Source organism: Dendrobium catenatum, unplaced genomic scaffold (assembly GCF_001605985.2).
Source record: "Dendrobium catenatum unplaced genomic scaffold, ASM160598v2 fragScaff_scaffold_1347, whole genome shotgun sequence".
NCBI classification, from domain to species: Eukaryota; Viridiplantae; Streptophyta; class Magnoliopsida; order Asparagales; family Orchidaceae; genus Dendrobium; species Dendrobium catenatum.
In genome coordinates, this window is record NW_021319809.1 from 668,346 (window position 1) to 692,373 (window position 24,028).

The window sequence follows — 24,028 nt, forward strand, 5'->3', positions numbered from 1 at the left end:
ATGTTTTTTTTATAAATATCTGATTTGAGATATTTTTGAGATATTTTGAAGAGAGAGAAAGAGGAGAGAGAAAGAGAAGTAAAAGGAAGAAAAAGGCTTGGTTTCGGAGGTCGCGGAGCAATTTTCGTTCGTCGACGCAGTTGGAAGATTTGTTCGTCTCGCAGTAAGGAATCCGAATCCTATTTCTAATTTCAAAGATTTTGATTTTTGGTATTTTTCTGCTCAGTTTTGTGTTTTCGTTACCGAAAAACGTGCATATCTTTGTATTGACAAAACTTTTACATCGTAACTTTTGTTATGTTATTGAAATGATGATTTTGCACGATTTGAGTATTTTCTGAAAAGTTTTCACCAGGTATTTTGAATTCTGTGGGATTTTTATCGAATAGAAAATTATCCGGATGTTGAAAAATATTGCTTCAGTACAAGTAAAGTTTTGAAATGATGTTTTATCCGCTTTCTGGTAATTTGGTAATTTTCTGAAACTGTGTATTTTATCTCTGTTTGGGATTTCTGTCAATTGTACGATATTTTAAGGATTTTCTTCAATTGAGTTAAATCGTGTTTGTTGATTGCAATGTATTAATGAGATGTATACGAATATGGATATATGATTGAAATTACTGTTATATTATTGAAAGACAAGTAAAGACTGGTTGAACCGTTGGTGGGAGATTGATTGACCTATACATGATGGTGGGCCGACGGGTTTTCCTTTAAAAAGGGTTTGGTGTTATCCTCTATTGATCACGTGATATAACGATTGGGATTTATAAGGAGATTATGCCGACGGGCGAAGAGTGACGACTTTATTATTGAGCCAACGGATACAACGATACATCGATATTAACCTTGAAAAACACCTTAATAGCTAGTTATTGTACTTGTCGAGTGAGACTATTGTGTTGAATTGCATGTTTAAAGTATTGTTTTTATGATTACCTTATGGATTTACTGATATTGAATTGATCTATTGTTACTGAAAGATTTATTGATTACCGTACGCATTTATTTATATCGACAGATTTATTGAAGACTTATTGATATTGAATGGATTTACCGACGGATTTATGAGTTTACAGTTACTATACGATTTCATTGATATTGCATACTGTACATATCACTGATATGGATATTAATATTGCATTGATTCATTGATACTACGTATATTGATATTATTGATTCATCGATATTATAGATTTATTGATACCATTGATTCATTGATACACCGAATATTGATCTGTTACATGTGATACACCGAGCACGTGATATAGAATACGCCTTTACTACATTAATTTAATTTTAATTATTCTTACGATGCTTTTTCTCTATGGATTTGATCGATGTTTTTAGATATGATGGAATTGACGTATATATTGATTTATTGAGCATTATGGATTTTCTACTGTTTACCGATTCTCCTATCGATGACTGTGGATTTTATTGATTATGCATTGATTACTGATTTTTTTGTATCTGCATAGATTCAATGATCATGTGCAAGTGACTGTTATTGATTTGACTGATTGGCATGCATATTATTTCAGTACCATGCTTTGATTTCATTTGTAGGTTTTTGGTGACATGTTAGGCTTTTTGAAGCTCATTATATGTGGTTAATATTTTCAGGTCAGGGCAAGGGAGCAGGAGTGTGAGGTTGATCTGAGTTCTTCAGGTTTTTATTCCTTTTTATTATAGATATTCTTTTGTACTCAGGACTGGATGGAATCATGATATTTTTGTGTGAATCCTGAGTATTGTAAATGAACTTTTGGAAATGAATAGAAAAGTTTTCATGATGATTTAAATTATAGAATTTTGTTAGACTGTTTAATACTTATTGATGACTATAGATAGCTCTACTTGTTGATGGTTTAATGGAATAAAAGAATAATTCTTCCAAGTTAGATCTTGGGGCGTCACAAATGATCTACTCTATTTGGCTAGTTTGCTTCTTTTTAAAATTTTTAATACTCTGCTCATATTCCTAATTTAAATTAAACACTTGTTCTTTCTTAAAAAGTTTTTGATACACAACACATTTGTGACGTAGCCCATCCTGATTAGGCAATGGACAGTATCTCGTGGCCGCACGTAATAATTTCACTAGGAGTGTGGTTGTACGGGGGCCTTAAGTAATCTAGGAAGAATTGGAAAAGTAAGTAGCAAATAGCGGGGAAGAGGCGGTGGCAAAATTTTGAAATAAGCATCATTAGGAATGTAGTTATCTGAATAAGCACGGTTAAAAAAATTCAAACTAGGCATAATCGTCCGTTTAATAGGTGATTAGGTATGCATAGGTCAAGGTCTGTGAGGTCAAAATCGCCCATTTAACGAGCGATTAGCTCTTGTTACGACATTATTTGAAAAGTCGGTCCAATTCCCTAGTCCTCTTCGGCCTGCGTTGGTCTCTCCCGATCCTGATGGACAACCTTCACCTAATTTCACTCATTCTTACTCTAAGGGGCTATTTGGATGCACCAAGGATTTAATTTAAGTAGGATTTCTTAAATCCTCTAAATTCGGGTTTACAAAATCCTAAAAGTATTAAATCCTGAAAACTGTTTGGTAACATTTAATATAAATTCTAATAAATCATGTGTAACTCTTTGAAAATTCAATTCAAAATTGAAGGTGATTAAAAATTTGATATTTATTTCTAAGATAATCAAAGTATAAAAAAAATAAAAAAATAAAACATAACAAAACTTTGTTAATACTAATTAATTAATTATTTATTATTTATAATATTTTATAATAATTATTTACATTTAAAATCATATTTAATCTTATTAATTATTTTGAAATAACTAAGTACTTAACTAATAATTTTATTAATTATTTAAATATTATTTAATTAGTTTCACTTAATTATTAATATTTTAAATTATATTAATTAAGTTATCCAACATTCCAACAATAACTTAGAGGAATCCATGTTTTTCCTTTCCCTTCTCCATTTCTTTCGGCTTCATTCCTTCGCATGAGTGTAGAGTTTTACACGAGTTTATCTTCGTGGCTGTTCGACTTCGCTCCTTCGACGAGGTTCCCTTCCTGTCGGATCGGAAGTTACGACATTTTTTGATCGGAAGCGACAACGGGAGCTCGCTTGCTGTGAAAGTAACTTTCTATCTTTCGCGCGCTTCTTCTGCCAAATCCCGCAAATCCGCCGAACCAAAGGTTTTCGTAAATCCGGGATTTACCACGAAAAGAGGGAATTTTCCGTCAACCGCAGCTTTGATTTACCGTGAGATTTGGTTTTGCATTTTTGGCCGTTTGGCTGGATTTAGCTCAAATCCGCTTCAAATCCGGCCTAAATCCTGCATCCAAATAGCCCCTGAATCCAGGCTTCCCGTTCCAGCAGCCAGTGGCCCAGTCTCCCGAAGAAGCACAGGCCGAACTTAGGAGAGAAGATTTGCACATTCTCAGAAATTTGATTGCTGTAGGGTTTTGAGTGATTTATTTATTTTTATTAATGACGCTATTTCATTGACTTCTTTCCATTTTGCTTTTGTTCTTCATGAAACATCCTGCAGTTTCGGCCTTTAATCTACTATTATATGTTTTCTTAATTATTTGTATCTTATAAGAAGTTAATAAATAAGTATTTATTAGCTATTTACTTGTTTTAGGGAGGTGGGACTGATTCACCTTATTGAGATTTATCTGGTATTTGGAGGAAAACAGGGAGGTGAGGCTTTGATATCAAGTATTTTGCTTTCTGTAGTTGTTTCTATTTACTAACATGCTTTTGGTGCAGCCATTGATTTTCTTGTTTTTTGTCGTTGTTTGGATTGTTTTTATTTTCCTTAAAATTATTTATATTAGACCAGTCATGAATGTTGTTTGGAAGGTGACTGATTTAATTGAGCACTTCTTATTTCAGTATGGGTTAAGTTTAGCGAGTTTTAGTCCGGAGAAAAACAAATTTTATTCCTTTTATCTTTTGGCTTGAAACTAATATATAATTCACCTAAGCATCTAATTCACTGGTCTTCTTAGCAAAATGTTGCATCCGTTTTAGCTTTTTAAATTTATGATATTTCATATTTTTCAGTAAACGAGCTATTTGGTGTTTTTTGCATATAGAATGTTTGTAGATCCAGTTATTGAAGACAATATTAATGAGCATTTGAATTTGGAAATTGGAGAAGGGAAATCACACAATGAGGGTGGAAATGACAACTATAATGTTTTGGGAGAATATCAGATAAATGATTGTTGGGATGATAAATAAACAAATGAAATTACAAGTGAAAATCCAATAGAAAACAAGAAAAGGAAAAAAAAAAAAAACATATGCAGTCTGGGATGAATTTAAGAAAATAACTCTCCCTGATGGCCAGAAGAAAGATAAATGTTCTCATTGAAAGAAAAAGTTATGCTTAGTTAGCACATGTTCTACTACACAGTTTATGAGGCATTTAGATTTTTGTTTTGCAAGAATGCACGCTTCAAGGAATCAAAAGATTTTATAGTTTCAACATAAAGACATTACATGTACGTGTGAAAATTTTCAAGAGAGTGGAAGTTTAACAACATTCAAGTATGAACAATCCAAAATTAGGGAGATGGTTGCCCAAATTATTTTGATAAATGAAAAACTGTTCTCAGTTGTTAAAGAGTTTGGCTTTAATTTAGTATTAAAGATAATGTCACCTTATTTTATGAAGTTCAGTAGAACAACAGCTCGGAATGGTGGTGTATGAGAAGGATAAGAAAAAGCTACATGTAACATTAAAAGGCATAAGCAGACTTAGCCTTATAACTGATCTATTGATTTCCAAAATTCAACGAATTTCTTACATGCACCTGACAGCACATTATGTGGATTCCAATTGAAAATTATAAAAGCGAGTGCTAAGATTTTCACACTTGCCTCCACCACAAACAACATCAGAGATTGTCGACACATTTTATAAGTCAATCGGTGAGTGTGGTTTAGAGGATAAAGTATTTACAATATCTATTGATAATGCTTCAAATAATAATATGACAATTAAGTTGTTGAAGGACAACTTTCGCGTGAGAAGTAATTATTTTTTGAAGGTAGACTCTTTCATGTGCGATGCTGTGCACACATTCTAAATCTCATGGTGAAGGATGGTATCAAAATTGTTGATCAAGTTGTTGGTTAAGTTCGTGAGTCAATCAATTTCATAAATGCTTCTGAAACAAGGTTGACAAAATTTTTTAAAGTTGTTCAACAGTTGTAGCTACCAACAAGAAAGCTTATTTTGGACTGTCCAGCACGTTGGATCTCGACCTATAGCATGCTTATCGTGGCATTGAAACTGAGGGAAGCTTTTTCTTTTCTTGCATGGAAAGAGAGCTTGCTTATCGTAGTTGTCCTACATAGGAGAAGTGGGATAACATAGAAAAGGTGTGTGATCTTTTGGGTTTTTTTTTTGACGAGGCAACAAATATTAGGGGTGTCATTATTTGACACGACCCGAAAAAGTATTGGATGATGAGGCATATTCTTCAGATAGTTTTATCAAGAAATTGTCAACAAAAATTAAGGCAAATTTTGATAAATATTGGACTGAGTGTAATCTTCTAATAGCCTTTGGTGCTATCATGGACCATAGAATTAAATTTATTGCCATAGAATTCGCATTTCCAATAATCTATGAAGAGGATGAAAGCGTATAAAGCCCGTACATCCCCAGCTTACTATTTGAGTTGTATGAAGAATGCACAACATGTTTTGAAGAGGAAATAGAATGTGCAGATGGCACAATCAAAGTGGGAACATCAAGAGCTTTTGGTACTAGTAATAATACAAGAAGTGATCAAGAATGTGGAGCAAATAAGTTTAGTGGTTGGCTAGATTTTACAGCCTATTTTTCAGAGAGAACAAATAAGAAATCTTTGAAATCTGATTTGAATAAATATCTTGAAGATGGATTAGAAAATTGTCTTGCAGAAAGCCCCTTCGGTGTTATTTTGATTTTATGTTTGCATATGGCCTTAAAAGACTTTAGTAAAGAAAATTGATTCAAAACTTAAACTCTTGAGGCATAGCCGTGAGTTTAACTCTCAACCCCATCCTCTATATGTGGGGTAGAGTTGATAAGGCTTGTAACCCAATGAACGTTTAAATAAATTCAAAAGATATGCATAAGAATACCTATAAGCCTCATCATTTGTGAGAAAATAGCAAAGTGGATGAGATTCCAAGCAAAAAAGTGCAACGTTTCAAATAACCCCTATGATGGGCATGTCTATGGCTTATTATAAACATAAGTCCTCATTATGCCTATGGCTATGAGAAATCTTGAACTATATTATAAGTTCGTAGTAGAATAAGGGCAAAATATTTGATTAGTATCTTATGTTATATCTAATATGCCTTTTAACTCTAAATCACATGTATAAAATAGTCGAGTGTGAATTCAAAGATCCCATAAGGTTTTACCATTAAATTTTTATATCATCAACGTTCACTTTCATCAAATCCACGGGTTATGCTTTAATGATTGTATTTCATTCAGTGTAGATATTTTTAGCATTTTTTCTATTTCTATACCATAAGATTCATATTTATAATGATGGCAACCTATAATGCACAGACACGAACACGTCGACACGTATACAATAATACAACATAACACAAACATGGGACATCAATTATTGAAAATATAGGACATGGACACAGGTTGGACACGGTATTATAGTTTTTATATTATAAAAATTGTGTATAAAAATTTAATAAATATAATATTAAAAATAATTTAGAAATAATAAGTCATTTAACTAGATTTTTTGTGCTTAAAATGATTAATATTAGGATGTTAAGAGTCGGGCGTCGATGTCGTTTATTAGTCATAGAGAGAGGAGATGACAATGTTGTCGAGAGTCGGGCATTGATGTTATGCAGTAAATATCTGGCGTCAATGTTAAGAGGATGTTTATTGTCGATGTTGAGAAGGCGTAGGACAAAAATGAGATGTCAAGTTGTGGGTGTAGAATTTGCTAGCGTCGCGTCGAGCATCAATGTCAAGACAGTGTTAGTCTTTCATATGGAGATCGTTTTGAAATGTTGATATTGTAACGTCGTGAGACGTTGATGTTGAGATAACATCGAGTATTATATTGAGATCAAAGTCGTAAACCGCCAAAGAGAATTGAAAATGAGAATTTTCGATGAATGAGATATTGAATACGGGTGGTTGATTTTGTGTTGTGGATAGGAAATAAGAAATTTAATTTTTATATTTTAAATAAATAAAAAATTTAAATACAATAAATTATATTTAAAAATATTCATAAAATATTTAAGACATACGTATCCAATTTGTATTTAATATTTTTTTAATCAAACACATTTTCAGCGTGTACGACACGTGTCAGAAGAGTGTCGAACACATGTCGTATCGGACACTGTACGCCTCTTTGAGGAGAAGTGCTGGTGCATCATAATAGATGGAAACATTAAGAAATATTATGCATATAAATAAAAAATCACAAATATTTTAATTATGTTTCTATTCATACCCTATTGACAAAAAATATGTGGCAATTGAATTTAATATCAAATAAAAGTACTAGCTCAAATCCATTTACTAGCAGGTATGAATAGATTTGTCGAAATCATGAATTATTTAGAAATTCAAAAACATTGACCAAGATGACACCTTTTTTGGGTATTTAATAGTGAAATAAAGAATCAAAATATTTGAAATTTTCTATACATAAGCAGCATATATATTACCATAACGTATTCATCAAAACCCTTTTAAATCTAATTCAGCATTTATCCATTCTCCACAATTTGTAATCTTATTTTACAAAAAAAAAAACTGTTAAAAAACTTTTCACTATTAAACTATTAAAATCATTACTATTAAATCTCTAATTATGGAATTGACTTTGCCATGAGGTATTGAATATTTAATTTTGTATGCATATCATTATCATTAATTAAAATTTATTTATTGGAGAGTCTTTTGATCATGTGAATAAACTCCAAATTTCAGTTTTAGTCTAAGCTGTTTGCTTTAAAACCTTGGCTAAAACCTCATTCGTAAATGTAGCTATCACATAAAGCTTTGTCATCCACTTGTTTTTTCTTCTCTTCGCTCAGTAACAGGAATCTCTTAGTGATGATGATTGATTTCTCTGGTTCTTGTATTAATATATCTAGCCTAATTATACCATTTCAATAAATAACCTTAATTTTGAGTCGACACAGTTCTAATTACCCCCTCTCCAATTGTTAATGTGTTTAAAGGGTAATGATACTGGAGGAATCAACTTATGGAAATATTTCATCATTTTAATTCATTATAGTTATGTTACTGAAGTGACGAAAGTTTTCAAGCGTGCAAGCTTAAATTTCATGAAAAGTTTTTGTAAGTTAGTACATTCAGTGTGCCTTAGTCTAAATCGATTATGTTTTGTAGAAAGCCAATAACTAAATAGTCAATGTTTTTCGAACTTAGGACGAAACCATACAACCTGAAAGATAATCGAGAGCTATTTGATAGTCAATGCTTCACTGCAGTAAGCTTTTCAGACGTTTATTTCATGCTCTCCCTTCAGTACCTTCGTCTGGTCCACAGCCTTGGCTCTTCATCGGGCTTGGCAACCCTGGTGAAAAGTACCAATCCACGAGGCACAATGTATCTATTCTATCACTTGAAATGATTGCTTTTTCGAAGAGACTTTTTTTTTCCTCTTTCTTTTTTATTGCTGGTTTTGCTTCAGGTGGGCTTTGACATGATCAGCACGTTTGCACAGGCACTTGGAATTTCTATGAATTCTGTCCATTTCAAGTCCCATTTTGGCGAAGGTCAGTTGTGTGACTTGTTTCTGTTGTGGCTGCTACAAAGTTTCTCACTTTTTAAGCTAATTTTAGTATGCTTGATTCAGGAGAATTTGAGGGCACCCCCGTCCTCCTTGCAAAGCCGCAGACTTACATGAATCTAAGCGGTGAATCTGTAAGTTTTTAAACGTCTTCTCTTCTTGTTTGTTCAGTTGTATCTACAGAACGTGTTACTTTCAGAAAATATGTTTGTTAACTCATTTAAGATGAAATTGACTCCCAAGTTGCGATCTATGTTATCTTCATGTAATTGATTATGAACTTCATTTTTATATCGCTTGTAAATTTTTGATAGGTGCATGGGAATCATTTATTTTGTATTGGAAGCATGAATTTTGATCAGCAAGAATGCTATGGGCTGGAAAAAAATTAGTATTTGAAGCTTAAAGGATCTAAACGAAGAGCTTGATAGCATTTGAATTTTCGGAGAATTGAATGAATGTGTATTAAATCCTTGAACATATAAGGCACTTATCTTACACAAATATATATATATATATATAAATGTTCACAACCGAAACTTGTCTTTCTTCCTAGGATTGTGCGCTTCTACTGAATATGCGACAAAGATCTTGATGCATAACATCTTAAGGTTTAAAATTTCTTATGCAACTAAAAGATCACACAAATTAAATTTGAGATTCAAGATTTCAAAGACTATCATTTAAAAAAAGTCACTTTCTTTTGATGTAAACCTAAAACGATAGAATCAAACCAAATAATAATTTAATGATCGTTTAAACCAAAGAAAATCAACAAGAAATAAAAACTACCAAAAACCATAATTTGATTGTAATTTTTATCACAATTGAAAATTGGTTGTAACAAATTTGATTAAAATCAAGAACTCTTATAAAGATCAATAATAAGTTATGTAGAAGAAAAGAGGCTAAGGAAAGAGATCATCAAGCACTAAAGATTCAGGCCTCACGTTGATATAAGATGACTTCCATTAAAAGTTGGTAGTTGTAGTTGGACCTTACTCCATGGAATCAACATTCAGCCTTACACACTAAAGATTGAAATGGACATTGAAAATTTCATTAAACAAAATTTTTTTGAATGCCTCAAAATTATTTATTTATAAACAGCAAAAACTCAAATGTTTGTTGTCTCTGAAATTACCCTAAATGTAAAATCAACTCCATGTTTGGTGGTGTAGATAGGTACGAGAAAAAATCATAGAAATGCTTAGATATGACCACAGAAATCAAAAGATGTATAGAACCCATAAATAGCATAGATAAATGGGTCAACCCAATAGAGGAATAAGTGGAAAAGAATCAACAGTAGAATAGAAATTGTGAACAGTACGGGCAAAACCCTCATTAATTATTAATACAATTATCAAACTCAGTGGTACCAACTATTTCTTGTGGTATACAAATTATCAAACCGACATAAGCCTTCAGGTAAAAATTTCCTGCACACATCTTTCCACAGTTTTGCCAAGTACAAATTATGTAGGATGGAAGAAACCGTGCATCTAGTTCTCGAAAGCCATGGTTGAATTGATTCATCTGCATCAAGTCTAATTTGAGAAAAACGTCATACCATTGATTTTTATTGGCTCAACAAGCAATTGCATTTGAGCCTCATATTTTCAAAATGACAAAATCGATGCTTAGCACACTTGCCTCTCTACGAAAGCTTTGATGACATCAAAATAACTTCATAGAGATTTTTAGGGTCAATATAAGACAATCCGCTTCAAAGTACATCATATTTATTCAAGGAGGGGGGTATTTGTTGATGTCATAATATTACTCAAGTTTAAACATTGGGATAGCCGATGATATGACCTGTTCGTAGTTTTGTGAAGGTCTTTGACTATTAACTGACTTGTCATCACTGGCGTTGAAGTCCTTTTATGTCAATCAAGAAACAAAAAAAAAATGATACATGATTTTTAAGTAAAATTGATTCAACAATTATATTGCATAAGAAAAAACTTATAGCTAGTGATTTCAAAACTGCGATCAAAGATAAAAGTGTGGGGATGGTCAATCATATGAGAGGTTGGATGTGATGAAAATGATAGGAAATTGATGTGATTTTTACATAAAATTGATTCAAAATGTATGCATTACTTGAAAAGCACATCATTGAAATTTGAAGTTTGAGAGATTGAAGAAGTCAAATGCCATAAAAATGGTGGATAGCAAGTGTATTATTTAAATAATAAAAAAAATAAATGCATAAAAATATTAGATCCATTACTTATTTGATCAATCTAACTATTTTGACATGTTTGATTTGTTGAAAAGGCTTATTGTGCCAACATACATCAAAATTTGGCTCTAATTGGGTGAACCAACTTTAGTCGAATCTGATTTGATGCAATATATATTCAAAATTTAGAAATGATGATGGCCTATTCTCAGTAATTTGGGCTTAAAAATTTTCATTTCTTGTTGCAATCAGGCAATATTGGTATTATTGTAAAGCTAGCTCAGTTCTGTATGATTTTCTTGGTAGTCACTTGGGCCTAGTAATACAATAAGTTACTCTTTTTTTAGCAAAGGGTAGAACATGATAACTGAATCCAGAAATATTGACCTCTTCACAGATTTGGGCATAAATCCCTCATTTTTTATTGAGATTATTTTGATGATAGATTCTCAAATCAATTCTTTACAACTTTGATGTTCATGACATCCATTGATGTTAACCCTATGTAATGTAGTTTTAATCACAAAATCTATACAAAATTCAATCTACTAGAGAATCAGATCGATCAAGAGGACATAACATTGGATCTGAGAGAACATTATGCTAGGAGTTGTCCTATCCTGCACACCTATCAGCCCCCTTCCCCGCTTCTCTATGTGAAATGTGACTTACTCGTTGGCAACTTTCTCACATGCAAGCTTGAGGATGTGATTGAATTTCTCCATCAAAAAGAAATTATGAGAAATAGGCAAGTTTGCCTCCAAATGGTTGGATGGAAACATCATTTAGGTTGTGCATCCGTCCCCTCAGCAGTTGTTGACAAGACCTTCTTTTGTTTGGTATCTAATGCTGAACATAGAAGACTGACTTTGGATATTTCATTGCTTTAGCATATTACTGAGGACAATGAGTCCTCATATTACATGAAAATATACTCAAGTTCCACCCTCAACCAAATTGATGGGGCCAATCGGTGGATAATTTACCCTTGGATTAATATCAATAGCAAGTCTTTTTAGGATGATAACCAATTTTGTCTTTTCTTATGCCCTGACTTTCAACCAGTAATGGCAAGGATCATTGAAGGATTTACTATGAAAAAAGATGATTTTGTTGAGTTATATAATGATATAAATTAGGGAACTTTTATAAGGCCTTGGCAACTTGCTTCATCCTAGATGCTATACATAACATTGTAATTATGAAGACCAAATGTTGACTTCATCGACATCTCCATCGAAAAATTGTTAACTCAATATAACCACCTGATTAATATTGATATTGTCAATGCTACATGCGATTGTGACCACATGAGATGAGTTTGTTAACATTGAGTACCTTAACATGTAACAAAATTCGGCCCTATCACGTGCTTCCTATACGCATCTTTTTTCGCCTAATTGAAATTATATATTTGACATATTTTTGATAAACCTTTATGTAAGAACACTCTCAATTCCCTTAAACACCTTTGTTGTTATGTTGGGATAATTTAAATAGGTTTTATTACCATGTGCAGTGCACCAAATCCACCTTTATTGGTGTTACAAAATGATCTACTTTTGTTATCCCTGCACTAGGGTGATGTGAAAGGGTTGCCAGATTTTTTTCTTTCAAAAACTCAGACAAAAAATTCTGTTGAGGAAAAAATTAGATAAACATGAATGCAAATGTGAACACAAATAAACTTATGGATGATATATAAAAAAAAAATGCATTTAAAAGCGTGCATTAAGTCAAGATATATTATAAATAAGTATATGTAAAGATTTGCATGCATTACAATGAAGTCGTCATTGTCAACAAAAATATCAAAGTTAAAAATAGATTGATCTTACGAAATAATATACACATCTTTTGAGACTATTTTGATCTTGGTCAACTTACCTCGTAGATAGAAAAAAGTTTACCTTCTAGTTCGATTCTCTTTCTAGTGGTGCGAAAACTATCAATTTGCATTCATGCACATCCAAGTTGCTCCATGTCATGCACATTTAAATGGATTGCACTTCATATTTTCTAAAGCATAACAAAATGGGAAAAATGTAAAATAAGAAATACAAAATAAAGAGCTTTCTTAGATAAGTAAATGCAAAAGAAAAAAAAGTAAAATGTTTTTCAAAAAATATGTACAAAATGGAAGAAATATATAAATATTTAGGGGTAATTCATAAAGATTAAAAAAAATAAAAAATTATGTATGGTGCCTCATATCTTCTCAAGGCTATATCAAAGTGTGCAATTCTCTATTATTTTTTTTTCAAAACAAATTTATGTATATACCCATGGTTTTAAAAACTATAAAAGATTGGGCATAAATGTTGGTGCTATGGATCCACTTGATATTGATCCTCAACATCCAAAGAGTATACTTGACACCCCACATAATTCAACAACTTTTTTGTGGCTCAGTTCTCTACACATGAGAGATAAAGTCAACATGGCTTATAGTATGGTAACATAAGGTAGAGTAGAAAATACCCATAGCTTTGATAAGTTTTGAAGGTATAATCCTCTATGAGAGGTGGATTTGACATGGCCAAGAGCCCAATAACTTCCAAAATCCAATCCTTTGCAGATGAGTGATAAAATTGACAGAGGGTTTCTTAAGCAAAATATTTCATCAATGCTTACCACAATAAATCAATTAAAACAGTTCAATTCCTTATCCCATGATGGGCTTGATTATTGTCAATCATAATTAGAGGGGATCCTCATTATATAAATACTCCCACAAACTTCAAAATAAAATTTCAAGGGAACTTCACAACCATATTAGTCTCTCCTAAAATAATGAAAAATGTATATATCAATTTGTATATATAAAAGACGAAAAGCTTAAGCTAATCAACCGTTGTGTACTCCGAGAACCATCCATTCATTCTTACATCAATTTGCCAAGAATGATAAATTTGACTTCGATTAAACTATGAAAAGAGATAATGCCATATCATGTGTATTCATATGACCATGCTAAAAACTTTCATGTAGTAAGGTCTTGGCAAGTCCCCTTTGTGCCTCCTGGTCATGCCTTAGATATGCTCTTGAGCCATGTAACCTAGACGAAAGTCCAAGTCAGGATATTCCTCAATGGCTAAGCTTATGTGCTATAAGACATATGATGAAGTCCTTTGTTAGCCAAGGGCGGTGTTAAAATTGACCCTTTCATCAAACTTTGTACGATTGACCCTTTCATCAAACTTGTCGAACAATAATGACATGAATCCTTTAAGAAATTGTGTTAATGCTAGGGCGTCCCCTGGAAGCGACGCGCTGTATGGCCTGAATACAGTGACAAGTGTGCAAGGGCCGCTGCACCGGCGCCCGGGTGCTGTGTTAAATAGGCAAGGGTTCCCACATCAAGGACGAATGTGGGCAAAGAAGCTAGTCCATGAAACTAAAATTAGGATAGGAACTTGGAATATAGGTTCCCTTACAGGAAAATTAATGGAATTAATATATATTATGATTCATAGGAAGTTAAATATTTTGTGCATTCAGGAAACTAAGTGGGTTGGAGAGAAGGCTAAGGATATTGATAGTTTAGGATTTAAACTTTGGTATTCGGGTAGGAGTCGTACTAGAAATGGTGTAGGTGTTATTATAGATAAGAGTTTAAAGGATAATGTTATAAAAATTAATAGGATTGGAGATAGAATTATAGCTTTAAAGATTGTTGTTGATGATAAGATTGTTAATATTATAAGTGCTTATGCTCCTCAAGTAGGTTTGGATATGAGTTCTAAATTAAAATTTTGGAATGACTTAAAAGAATTAATACAAAATATACCTCTTGAAGAAAGAGTTTTTATTGGAGGAGATTTAAATGAACATGTTGGTAGAGAGGTAGATGATTTTAAAAGCATTCATGGTGGCCATAGATTTGGAACGACGAATGAAGGTGGAAAGACCATATTAGATTTTTGTTTAGCTTATAATTTTTCAATTGCTAATACCTTATTTAAGAAAAGGAATGAGCATCTCATCACTTATAAAAATGGATACAGTACAACCCAAATTGACTATTTTCTTATAACAAAATTAGATCGTTTAGATTGCAAAGATTGTAAAGTTATTCCGAGTGAAAATTTATGTACCCAACATCGATTATTAGTTTTGGACTTTAAGATAAAGAGGCATAAAATAAAAAATAAAGTAAAACAATTTTCTAGGATTAAATGGGGGCATTTAAAGAATATTAACAAAAATATTTTTGGAAATAAGATTTTAGATCTTAAGATTTTGTCTGTGCATGAGGATGCTAATATTATGTGGGAAAAAGTGGCTAGTGATATTAAGAATATTGCAAAAGATGTCATTGGAGTATCAAAGGGAAAAGCTCCCAATAGTAAAAATAGTTGGTGGTGGAATCCTAATGTGCAAGAAAAAATTAAAAATAAGAAGCTTTGTTATAAAAATTGGTTTAATTTTAAAAATTCCGATAATTGGGAAATATATAAAATTGCTCGTAAGGATGCTAAGAAAGCCATATGCGATGCAAAGACATTAGCTTTTAGCGATTTATATAATAGATTAAATACTAAGGAGGGAGAAAGATATATGCATAAGTTAGCCAAAAACAAAGAGATATTAGTAAAGATTTATTCAAGTGAAGTGTATTAAGGATGAAGATCAAAAAAACTTTTTCTTAGAAAGATGATATTCAACAAAGAGTGAATGACATATTTGCTAAACTTTTTAATGAAGATTGTGCAAAATAAGTATTGGACTACCTAGTGACCTTAAACCACCTAAATGAAATGAAAGATTTATGTTTTTAATCAGCGTATTTAGTAAAACTGAATTTAGAAAGGCTTTAAAGAAATGGAAAGGTGGGAGAAGCTATGGACCTGATGATATTTCCAAAAGGTTGTGGAAATGCTTAGGAGATGAAGGGATTTCTTGGCTTACTAAACTTTTAATACTATTTGAAGACTAAAAATTATGTCAGGATGAGTGGAGAATGAGTGTGTTAATTCCTATTTTTCAATAAGGTGATGCACAAGATTGTACGGAATATAAAGCGTATTAAGTTAATGTGTCATACTTTTAAAACTTAATGGAGTGAGTTATGGAAAGCATAGGTTGCGGCGTGATACTAATATTATCTCAAAATCAATTTGGATTTTCATGCCGGTAGGTTGACTTATGGAAGTCATACACTTTATTAAGAAAGGTTTGATGGAAAATAGAGAGGAAAATAAGAGGATCCTACATATGAATTTATTGATTTGACCAAGCATATGATAAAGTTCCAAGAGAGAAGTGCTTATCGGAGAGTTCTTGAAAGAAAGGAGTCAATATGCTTATATTCACAATCATTACAAAGATATATTAATGCAGGAGTTATTACTTGTGTTCCAAAACACAAGGTGGTGTTGATTCCACAGTCTTTCCCTATTTCGGCTTGGTAAATCAAAAGATCAGCCTTAAGACCTTTATCTTTTTGCTTTAGTCACTGCCGACTGTTCTCACTAGACATATACATAGAGGAATGTACTTTGGTGTATGCTTTTTGCTGATGGATTATTCCTTCTTGAATTGATAAGACTGCGGAGGGAGTTGAAGGTAAACTTGAATTATGGGGGTCAACCTTAGAGTCTAAATGTTTCGCTTGAATAGATCTAAAACGGGAATGAATAGTGGAGTGGTAATTTTAGTAGTAATAGACCTATCCGTGAGAGGATTGTGATTGGGCGATCAAGTCATTAATAAGAGGTACACGTTTTAGATATCTTGTATCTATTGTTCAGAGTGATGGTGAAATAGATGGGGATATTATCAAGCAGGATATTTAAATTGGGATGGTTGAAGTGAGGAATGCATCGGGCTTGTTATATGATAGAGATGTACCCCTCAAACTTAAGGGAAAATTCTATAAGATGGTAGTGAGGCCTGCAATGCTTTATTGTGCCGTATGTTGGCCATTAAAAGAGAAGCATAATTCTTTGTTAAGTGTGGCAGAGATGAGGATGCTTAGGTGGATGAGTGGCTTTACCCTTAGAGATAGGATACGAATGAGCATATACGTGAAAAGGTTGGAGTAGCTCCAGTAGAAGATAAGATTAGAGAGAGTCGCCTTAGATGGTTTGGTCACATAAAATAGCGGCCTTCTGATGACCCGGTGAGGAGAGTAGAGGTATTAGATTTGACTTGTGTTAAGAAAGGTAGGGGTAGACCTAAAAAGGCTTGGTTAGAAAATATTAGGAATGACCTTTCTTTATTAGATTTAAACGAGAATTTGACATTTAATAGGACACAATGGAGAGAAAGAATTCATGTAGCCGACCCCACGTAGTGGGATAAAGGCTTGATGTTGTTGTTGTTGTTGCATCAAGCTTTGTACCCAAGTCTACTAGGTTTGCTTAAACAATACAAAATATTGTTGTTGACAAGGATTTTATGATTAAATTTTGTTAATTCTCTTTTAATTTTGTAAATTAGGGTTAATGATTGCCTAGGATAATGAAATCATTGATTTTGATTGTGCTTGTTGTCACTGCCTATCATTGACTTTGAATCAATAGCGGTATGTCTTTTTTTTTTCATAACCCATTTTTCTACTACTGATAGCAAAGCATTGTAGAGCATATGGATTAACCTTAATAAACAATTTTCTCTAGTGATTAAGAGAGAGAATTAGCCGTAGGGGCATAAGTCTATGGGAAATCTCAAATCAATTTATTAAGTCTGCTATGATGATGAAATCTGTTGGTAATATCTTATTTAACATTCAATCTACCAATAGAAAACCAATCTGGATAAAAGTACTCTTATTTGAATATTAATAGGGCTGAGTGGGGATTTTCAGAGCCACCCACAAATCATAATTGAGATGAACTGCTTATTTTATGCTTACACTCACTGTAAAACTAATATAATCATTTTATATTAAATTTATAGTTGCATCACAATCATCATTATTAGTTGAATATGATCACCTTTTTGGCTGAAATTAATATGACTCTTTGGTTATTTTTCGTGTAGACAGGGCCGCTTGCAGCTTACTACAAACTTCCCTTGAATCGGGTTCTTGTGGTAACAACCTTTCTTAAACTTGAGAGTTATGAAGTTCTGTAAGAATATTAGCATATTTTACGACATTTAAAGGAGTGCTTCTTATTTGATCTACAACTTAGATTTATGATGACATGGACTTACCTTGTGGAGTTCTTCGCATACAACCACGAGGAGGACATGGGCACCATAATGGGTAAAGGACTATTTCAATTCTTAATCTTCCAGCGAATTTTTTCTCATCATTAATATCCGGCAAGATACAGAAGAATCTCTTAAATAGGAGTAAGTCAGTGCATTGAAATGGAATTTCAATATTTTACCAGACAACATTCAATTTGATTAAAAGCTTGATTTCTGTCATGGATTTTTTCCTAATTTTTTTTGTAAAGCAATTGTACTTGAACTTTTTTTGACATCAGGTTAAAGAATGTCATATATCATTTTCGTGGGAACAGGGAGTTCTGCAGGCTAAGAGTTGGTTGGTATCATCTTTTTAGGCTTCCCCTTTCAAGTTAGAAAGTGCTGATCATTTGATGAACTTGTTTAAGGCATCGGACGGCCACCTGGACAGATGGATCCCAAAGCATTCATGCTGCAGAAGTTTAATAAAACAGCTCGTGTGAGGGTGAGCACAACTTGAGCTTCATCTTTTATGAATTCTATTTTACTTGGTTGACATTCTCCTATGATGATGCAAAAATGTACAGAACTTCGTATATATATTTTCATATAATTCTTCTTCCATGTATTTTTTGGATTAAGATAATGGTTTGTGAAAATAATATGAATAGGATGATAACTAAATCGTAAGGTCAATAGAAAAAAAGCAGAAGATGAAAATATCAATAGGAGGTTGAAGTGGCGGGGAAAGACATAATTCAACTTGCTCTTTGCAGCATGATAGCTTGAAAGCAAAGGACTTCATATCCACAACAAAGATTTTTTATTCTTTCTTTAAAAAGTCAAATTTATCTTACAAAGCCTTGTAGAATTTTTCCTCTGTAACAAATGTACATCAAATATCTAAAACTAATCGTGAGAAAAATAAAAATATCTAGTCCAAATGATTTAATGACTCATGTAACATAACCAAATGATAAATTCCTTTCAACTCTTTTAGGACATTAACATAGACAAGACTTCTAAGAATACCATTAAAAAGATAACCGAACTTTGAATGGGATTGGCAATACAACACTACACCGTTGAGCGGGATTGGCATTAGAGGAAGATGATCATGACGTAACTTAGTCAACTAAGATCATCAAATGGAGGACACTTTTATTGGGGGAGAGTATGTAGAACTCTTTAATCTTATCTTGACGAGGTAATATAAGGACCAACAGTGGTGCTATTTTTGAAAAAGCAAAAGGCCTTTCTATAGAAATGCTAATAAAAAGTAGTGGAGGATCGATTAGGTAACAATGCTTCAACCTGGAAACTATGACCAATAGTTATTTCAACAATCAACACGAGTACATACCTCAGTTCCCAGCTTTCTAGCAACTTATTAAAATTCAGAGGCTTTAGCAGGCATTATCATATATGTGCAGCGCACAAAGCACGCAGGAAAAATTTAAACAAAGATTTAGTATTTGTCGTTGTAACTTGAAGTATTATAATGAGCAATCATAAGTCTCAAACTTTTATTTTATATGATAATTCCGTTCCTCTAGTCAACACACAACTCTTGTATCTAAAGATGACGCAACAAATGACGCATATAAAGCTTTGTAGAAAGATTCAGCACATAGACGAATAATAGAGGGGTATAAGGGTCATGAGAGACACAAAGATTTTTACGTGGGAAGCCTTGAAAAGGGGAAAAACCATGGGTCTGGCCTGGTTAAAATGATTTCACTAGTGTTTATGGTTGATTACAAATGAAACCTTTCACTGGGGGGAGGGCCTTGGGTTGATGTAGCAAATGTATATCATATAGAGCATATTACATGGTGGGAGTTCGAAGATTCTACTGATATGAGAGTTTTTCTCAAGAGTGCGTTGGCTTGTTCGTTTGGTCGGTAGGATTGTAGTTGGGCGATAGTGATCGGAGGGACCATAGTCGGCAGACGACGGAGGTCTGAGGGACCATAGTCGACTGACGACGATGGTTTGAGGGATCGTAGTTGACTAACGACGGCGGTCGGTGGTCGGTGGGACTGTAGTTGGCTAGCAATGGTGGTGGAGGGACTAGAGTCGTCGGTGGGACCATAGTCGGTGAGTGATGGTGGTGGAAGGACTGGAGTCATCGAATAACGGTGGTTGGAGTGATCTGTCGATGGCAACAATGGTCGACGGTCGGACGACGATAATCAAAGGTACTGCAGCGGGCGACGGTGGTTGGAGGGATCGTAATAGGAGGGACCCTAGTCGGCGGGCAAGAGAGGTCGTAGGGATTGTAGTCGACGGGCAAAGGAGGTCAAAGCTATCGTAGTCGGCAGGCGACAGAGGATGGAGGGACTGTTGTCGGCGGGCGACGGTGGCAAAGGGACCGTAGTTGGCAGACGATGGAGGTTGGATGGACTGTAGTATGCTAGGTGGAGGTCGGAGGTACCATAGTTGCCGGGCGACATTGGTCGGTGGGATCAGAGTCAGTGAGTGATGGTGGTGGTGAGACTGGAGTCGTTGAGTAACAGTGGTCGAAGTTGTGTCTTGATGGAGCCGAACAGTGGTCCGGCGACGGTTGGCGGCCGAGCGGAGGTCTGGTGGCTGTCGATGGACAGGCGGTGGTCTGGCGACGGCCAGTGGTTGGGCGGTGGTGACGGAAGTTCGTCGGCGGTGTTGCTTGGGTAGAACTCTAGGATCCTTAAAGTCTCAGAGCTCTTTCCAATCTCCAGCCAAAAGATTAAGCTTGCAAAGGTCCAATCCCCCTTTCATGTCAGAAGTGGGGGGTCTATTTATAAATTTTTAAGAGTGGCATGCCACTTAAATATGGAGAATATATGGTACAAATTCAGAGTGCTCCATCGGACAGTCCATATTGATCTGCTTGATCATAATGAGTTTGTCAAGAATTTATGTGCTCAAATGATGCCAGAATTAAGTGGTTTTGGACTCATTAGATTTGTCTCGTTGAGCCGCTCGATTCTATTATAAGCATGTCATATTTAGAGATCATTTGCTCATCCATTTATGCTTTGAACCTTCTAAATATACTTGATTTAGATCTATTTGGGCTTGAATTTGACCAATTTTGATGTTGTTGGGTTGGTCTCTTTGAGACATTTAATTTGACTATAAGTTTGATCAAATCAAAGTTTTGATGGTTCCAAATTTTATTTTGGAAGTTTTCAACTTGAATATGCCTTGAGATCCATTCTTGATCAATGCAATTTTTTGTGATGTATTAAGGATGATTCACATGTGATATTTATTGATTTAGATAAAGCATATGATAAAGTTCTAAGAGAAGTGCTTTAGAGAGTTTTAGAAAAGAAAGGCATTAATAATGCTTATATTCAAGTTATTAAGGATATGTGTGCAGGAGCTATTACTTGTATTCAAACACAAGGTGGTTTGACCATGTTTTTCCCTATTTTAGTTTGATTACGTCAATGATCAACTTTAAACTCATATCTTTTTGCTTAGTCATGGGCGTTCTTACTAGACATTTGGTGCATGCTTTTTGTTGATAATATTTTTCTTATTGATAAGACTAGAGAGGGATTTGAAGGTAAATTTGAATTATGGAGGTCAATCTTTTAAGTCTGAAAGTTTTCATTTGAGTAGATCTAAAATTAAATACATCGAATGTAATTTTAGTAGTAATAGATCTAGTGGGGGATTGTGACTTTTGGGCGATCAAGTCAGTAATAAGAGTATATGCTTTTGATATCTCAATCTATTGTTCAAAGTGATGGTAAAATGGATGGGGATATTATTAGTAAAATTCAAGTTAGATGGTTGAAGTGGAGAAATGCATTGGACATGTTGGTTGATAGAGTACCCCTCAAACTTAAGAAAATTTTCTATAAGATGATGGTTAGACCTGTAATATTTTATGGCACAAAATGTTGGCTAGTAAAAAAGAAGCATAAAATTAAGTTAAATGTTGCAGATATGAGGATACTTGGGTGGATGAGTGGCATTCAGTCTTATAGACAGAATACAAAAGGACTATATTCATAAAAATGTTGGAGTAGCTTTAGTGGCAGATAAGATTAGAAAGAATTGCCTTAGATGATTTCGTCACTTAAAACGTCAGCCTTCTAATGATGTGGTTAGGAGAGTGGATGTATTAGATTTGACCTATATTAAGAAATGTAGAGATAAACCTAAAAGAAATTGGTTAGAAAATATTAGAAATGACATTTTTTATTAGATTTAAATGAGAATTTGATTCTTAAAAAAAAATAATGGGAAAAAACATTCAGGAAGCCGACTCCACATAATGGGATAAAAACTTGATGATGATGATGTTGTTGTTGTTGTAATATCGGTGGCTAAATCAATTATTCTCCAAGCCTTAATGATATAATTCAATCAAAAAGAATAAGTCATATATCTATATCACTATTAGACACAATAATTATAAGTTCTATTTAAAATAGCTTTATTTGTGAAGTGAAACATTTCTTTTATTCTTTTTGTCCACGACGCGCACACAAGATGAAATTTTCATCTTCAGAGATAAAAACGCTCTCCTGTTTAATTTTTCTTCATTATGATGAACATTCAAACGTGTTCTATGTTCCCTGAATGTTATTCTGCTTATATCCAGATTGATGCTGCCTTGGAAGAGGGGGTCGAAATATTGAAGATGCTCTTAACCAAAGGATTGACAGAGTGTGTCAATTCTGCTAACGCTGAGCAAAAATATAAGCATCTAAGAGTGCAGAATTTACCATGTTGATGATCTTTTGTATCAATATCTTTCTTTTACTTGTCCATGTATTTTATTAGAATGCAATACATTGAATTTCTCATTCTTGTCTATTTTTTCAAATGTTAGATGAATTCTGACTCTTTTGGTGATTTCACTTTGGTGTGATGCTTGCGACTGAAAACTGAATTAAAATTGGAAGCCTTTAATAAACACTTTTCAGGCATTCTGTTTTGCCTTATGTTTTTTTTTTTTTTTTAACTTTTTTTCTTAGGTTTCGTTTGTGATGACTTTCTTACTGTTTCTTAAAATAATTTTTTAGTACAAAAGTCAAAAATTTTATACTAGAAAACTACTTTAAAAAGCACTATAAAAACTGTTTCAAACGAAACCTTATTCAATCATTTTATACGTTTAGGACTGCCTTAGCGTTGGGAGAGCACACCCTGACGTACTAATTGGTTTGTATTTATTAAAATTATGATTATTTTGGGTTTGGGATTTATATAGATCTGGGCTTTCATACCTCAATATCTTTTTATCTTCTGTGAATGCTTGCAGTAATTAAACTCATCTAACTACATGCAATTAGAATAATTAAATTACATAAACCCTAATATTTGGTGGAAGAGTAATAAGGTGTTATTCTTTTAGAGCAGTCATTTTGATAAATTTGATTAAAATTTCATACCACTTCATCATACGACTCGAATCAAAACCTTTGAGGCTTTGATCATAAGTTATTTATTCAATATTGAAATATTTTAATGATCTCATAGTCAAGTCATTTTTGATTTGTTGGATTCATCTTGTTGAGCTGTTTATAAGCATGTAAGATTCAAAGAGTGTATGATCTTTTCATTAATGTTCCAATATTTCTAACTAACCTTTAAGTGTTTGATTTGAGCTTATTTAGAGAATTAGAGTCATATTGAATCACATTTTATATTGCTGAATTCATCTCATCAAGATGCTCAATTAGATTATAAGTTTGTTCAAATCAATCTTCAGATGATTCTAAATTTAGCTTAAAAAGATTTTAAATATTACATCAAGATTCATATTTATCAAAATAAAATTTTTAAAGGCGTATCATTAATAATAATTTTAAAATCTTCTACCAATTAAATTAACTGGCACATCTGCTAGCTTCAGTCATTTCAGGTTTAACTCGCCAGCCA

General features: G+C 33.3%; 1 protein-coding gene across 5 annotated transcripts; it reads left to right on the forward strand.

Moving 5' to 3' along the window:
* Positions 1-2,933: 2,933 nt before the first annotated feature.
* Positions 2,934-23,073, forward strand: LOC110108046 (peptidyl-tRNA hydrolase, mitochondrial). Of its 5 annotated transcripts, none has more exons than XM_020838552.2 (10): positions 2,934-3,442; positions 3,633-3,691; positions 8,448-8,627; positions 8,713-8,797; positions 8,878-8,945; positions 17,990-18,040; positions 18,142-18,215; positions 18,442-18,500; positions 18,571-18,647; positions 22,746-23,073. In XM_020838552.2, exons 3-10 carry the CDS (start codon positions 8,496-8,498, stop codon positions 22,875-22,877), a joined length of 678 nt encoding a protein of 225 aa, XP_020694211.1. In that variant the 5' UTR covers positions 2,934-3,442; positions 3,633-3,691; positions 8,448-8,495; the 3' UTR covers positions 22,878-23,073. The 5 variants fall into 5 exon arrangements, with proteins under 5 accessions (XP_020694211.1, XP_028555441.1, XP_020694214.1 ...); XM_028699608.1 differs by having other exon boundaries at positions 18,478-18,500; XM_020838555.2 differs by having other exon boundaries at positions 8,746-8,797.
* The last annotated feature ends 955 nt before the right edge of the window (positions 23,074-24,028 follow it).

What these genes read in the sequence shown, in the direction of transcription:
- LOC110108046 (XM_020838552.2), top strand. Translation starts at nt 8,496, where the DNA reads ATGCTTCACTGCAGTAAGCTTTTCAGACGTTTATTTCATGCTCTCCCT. An exon ending in CCTTGAATCGGGTTCTTGTG is followed by an intron (nt 18,041 to 18,141) that starts GTAACAACCTTT and finishes TCTACAACTTAG; the next exon opens with ATTTATGATGACATGGACTT. An exon ending in ATAAAACAGCTCGTGTGAGG is followed by an intron (nt 18,648 to 22,745) that starts GTGAGCACAACT and finishes GCTTATATCCAG; the next exon opens with ATTGATGCTGCCTTGGAAGA.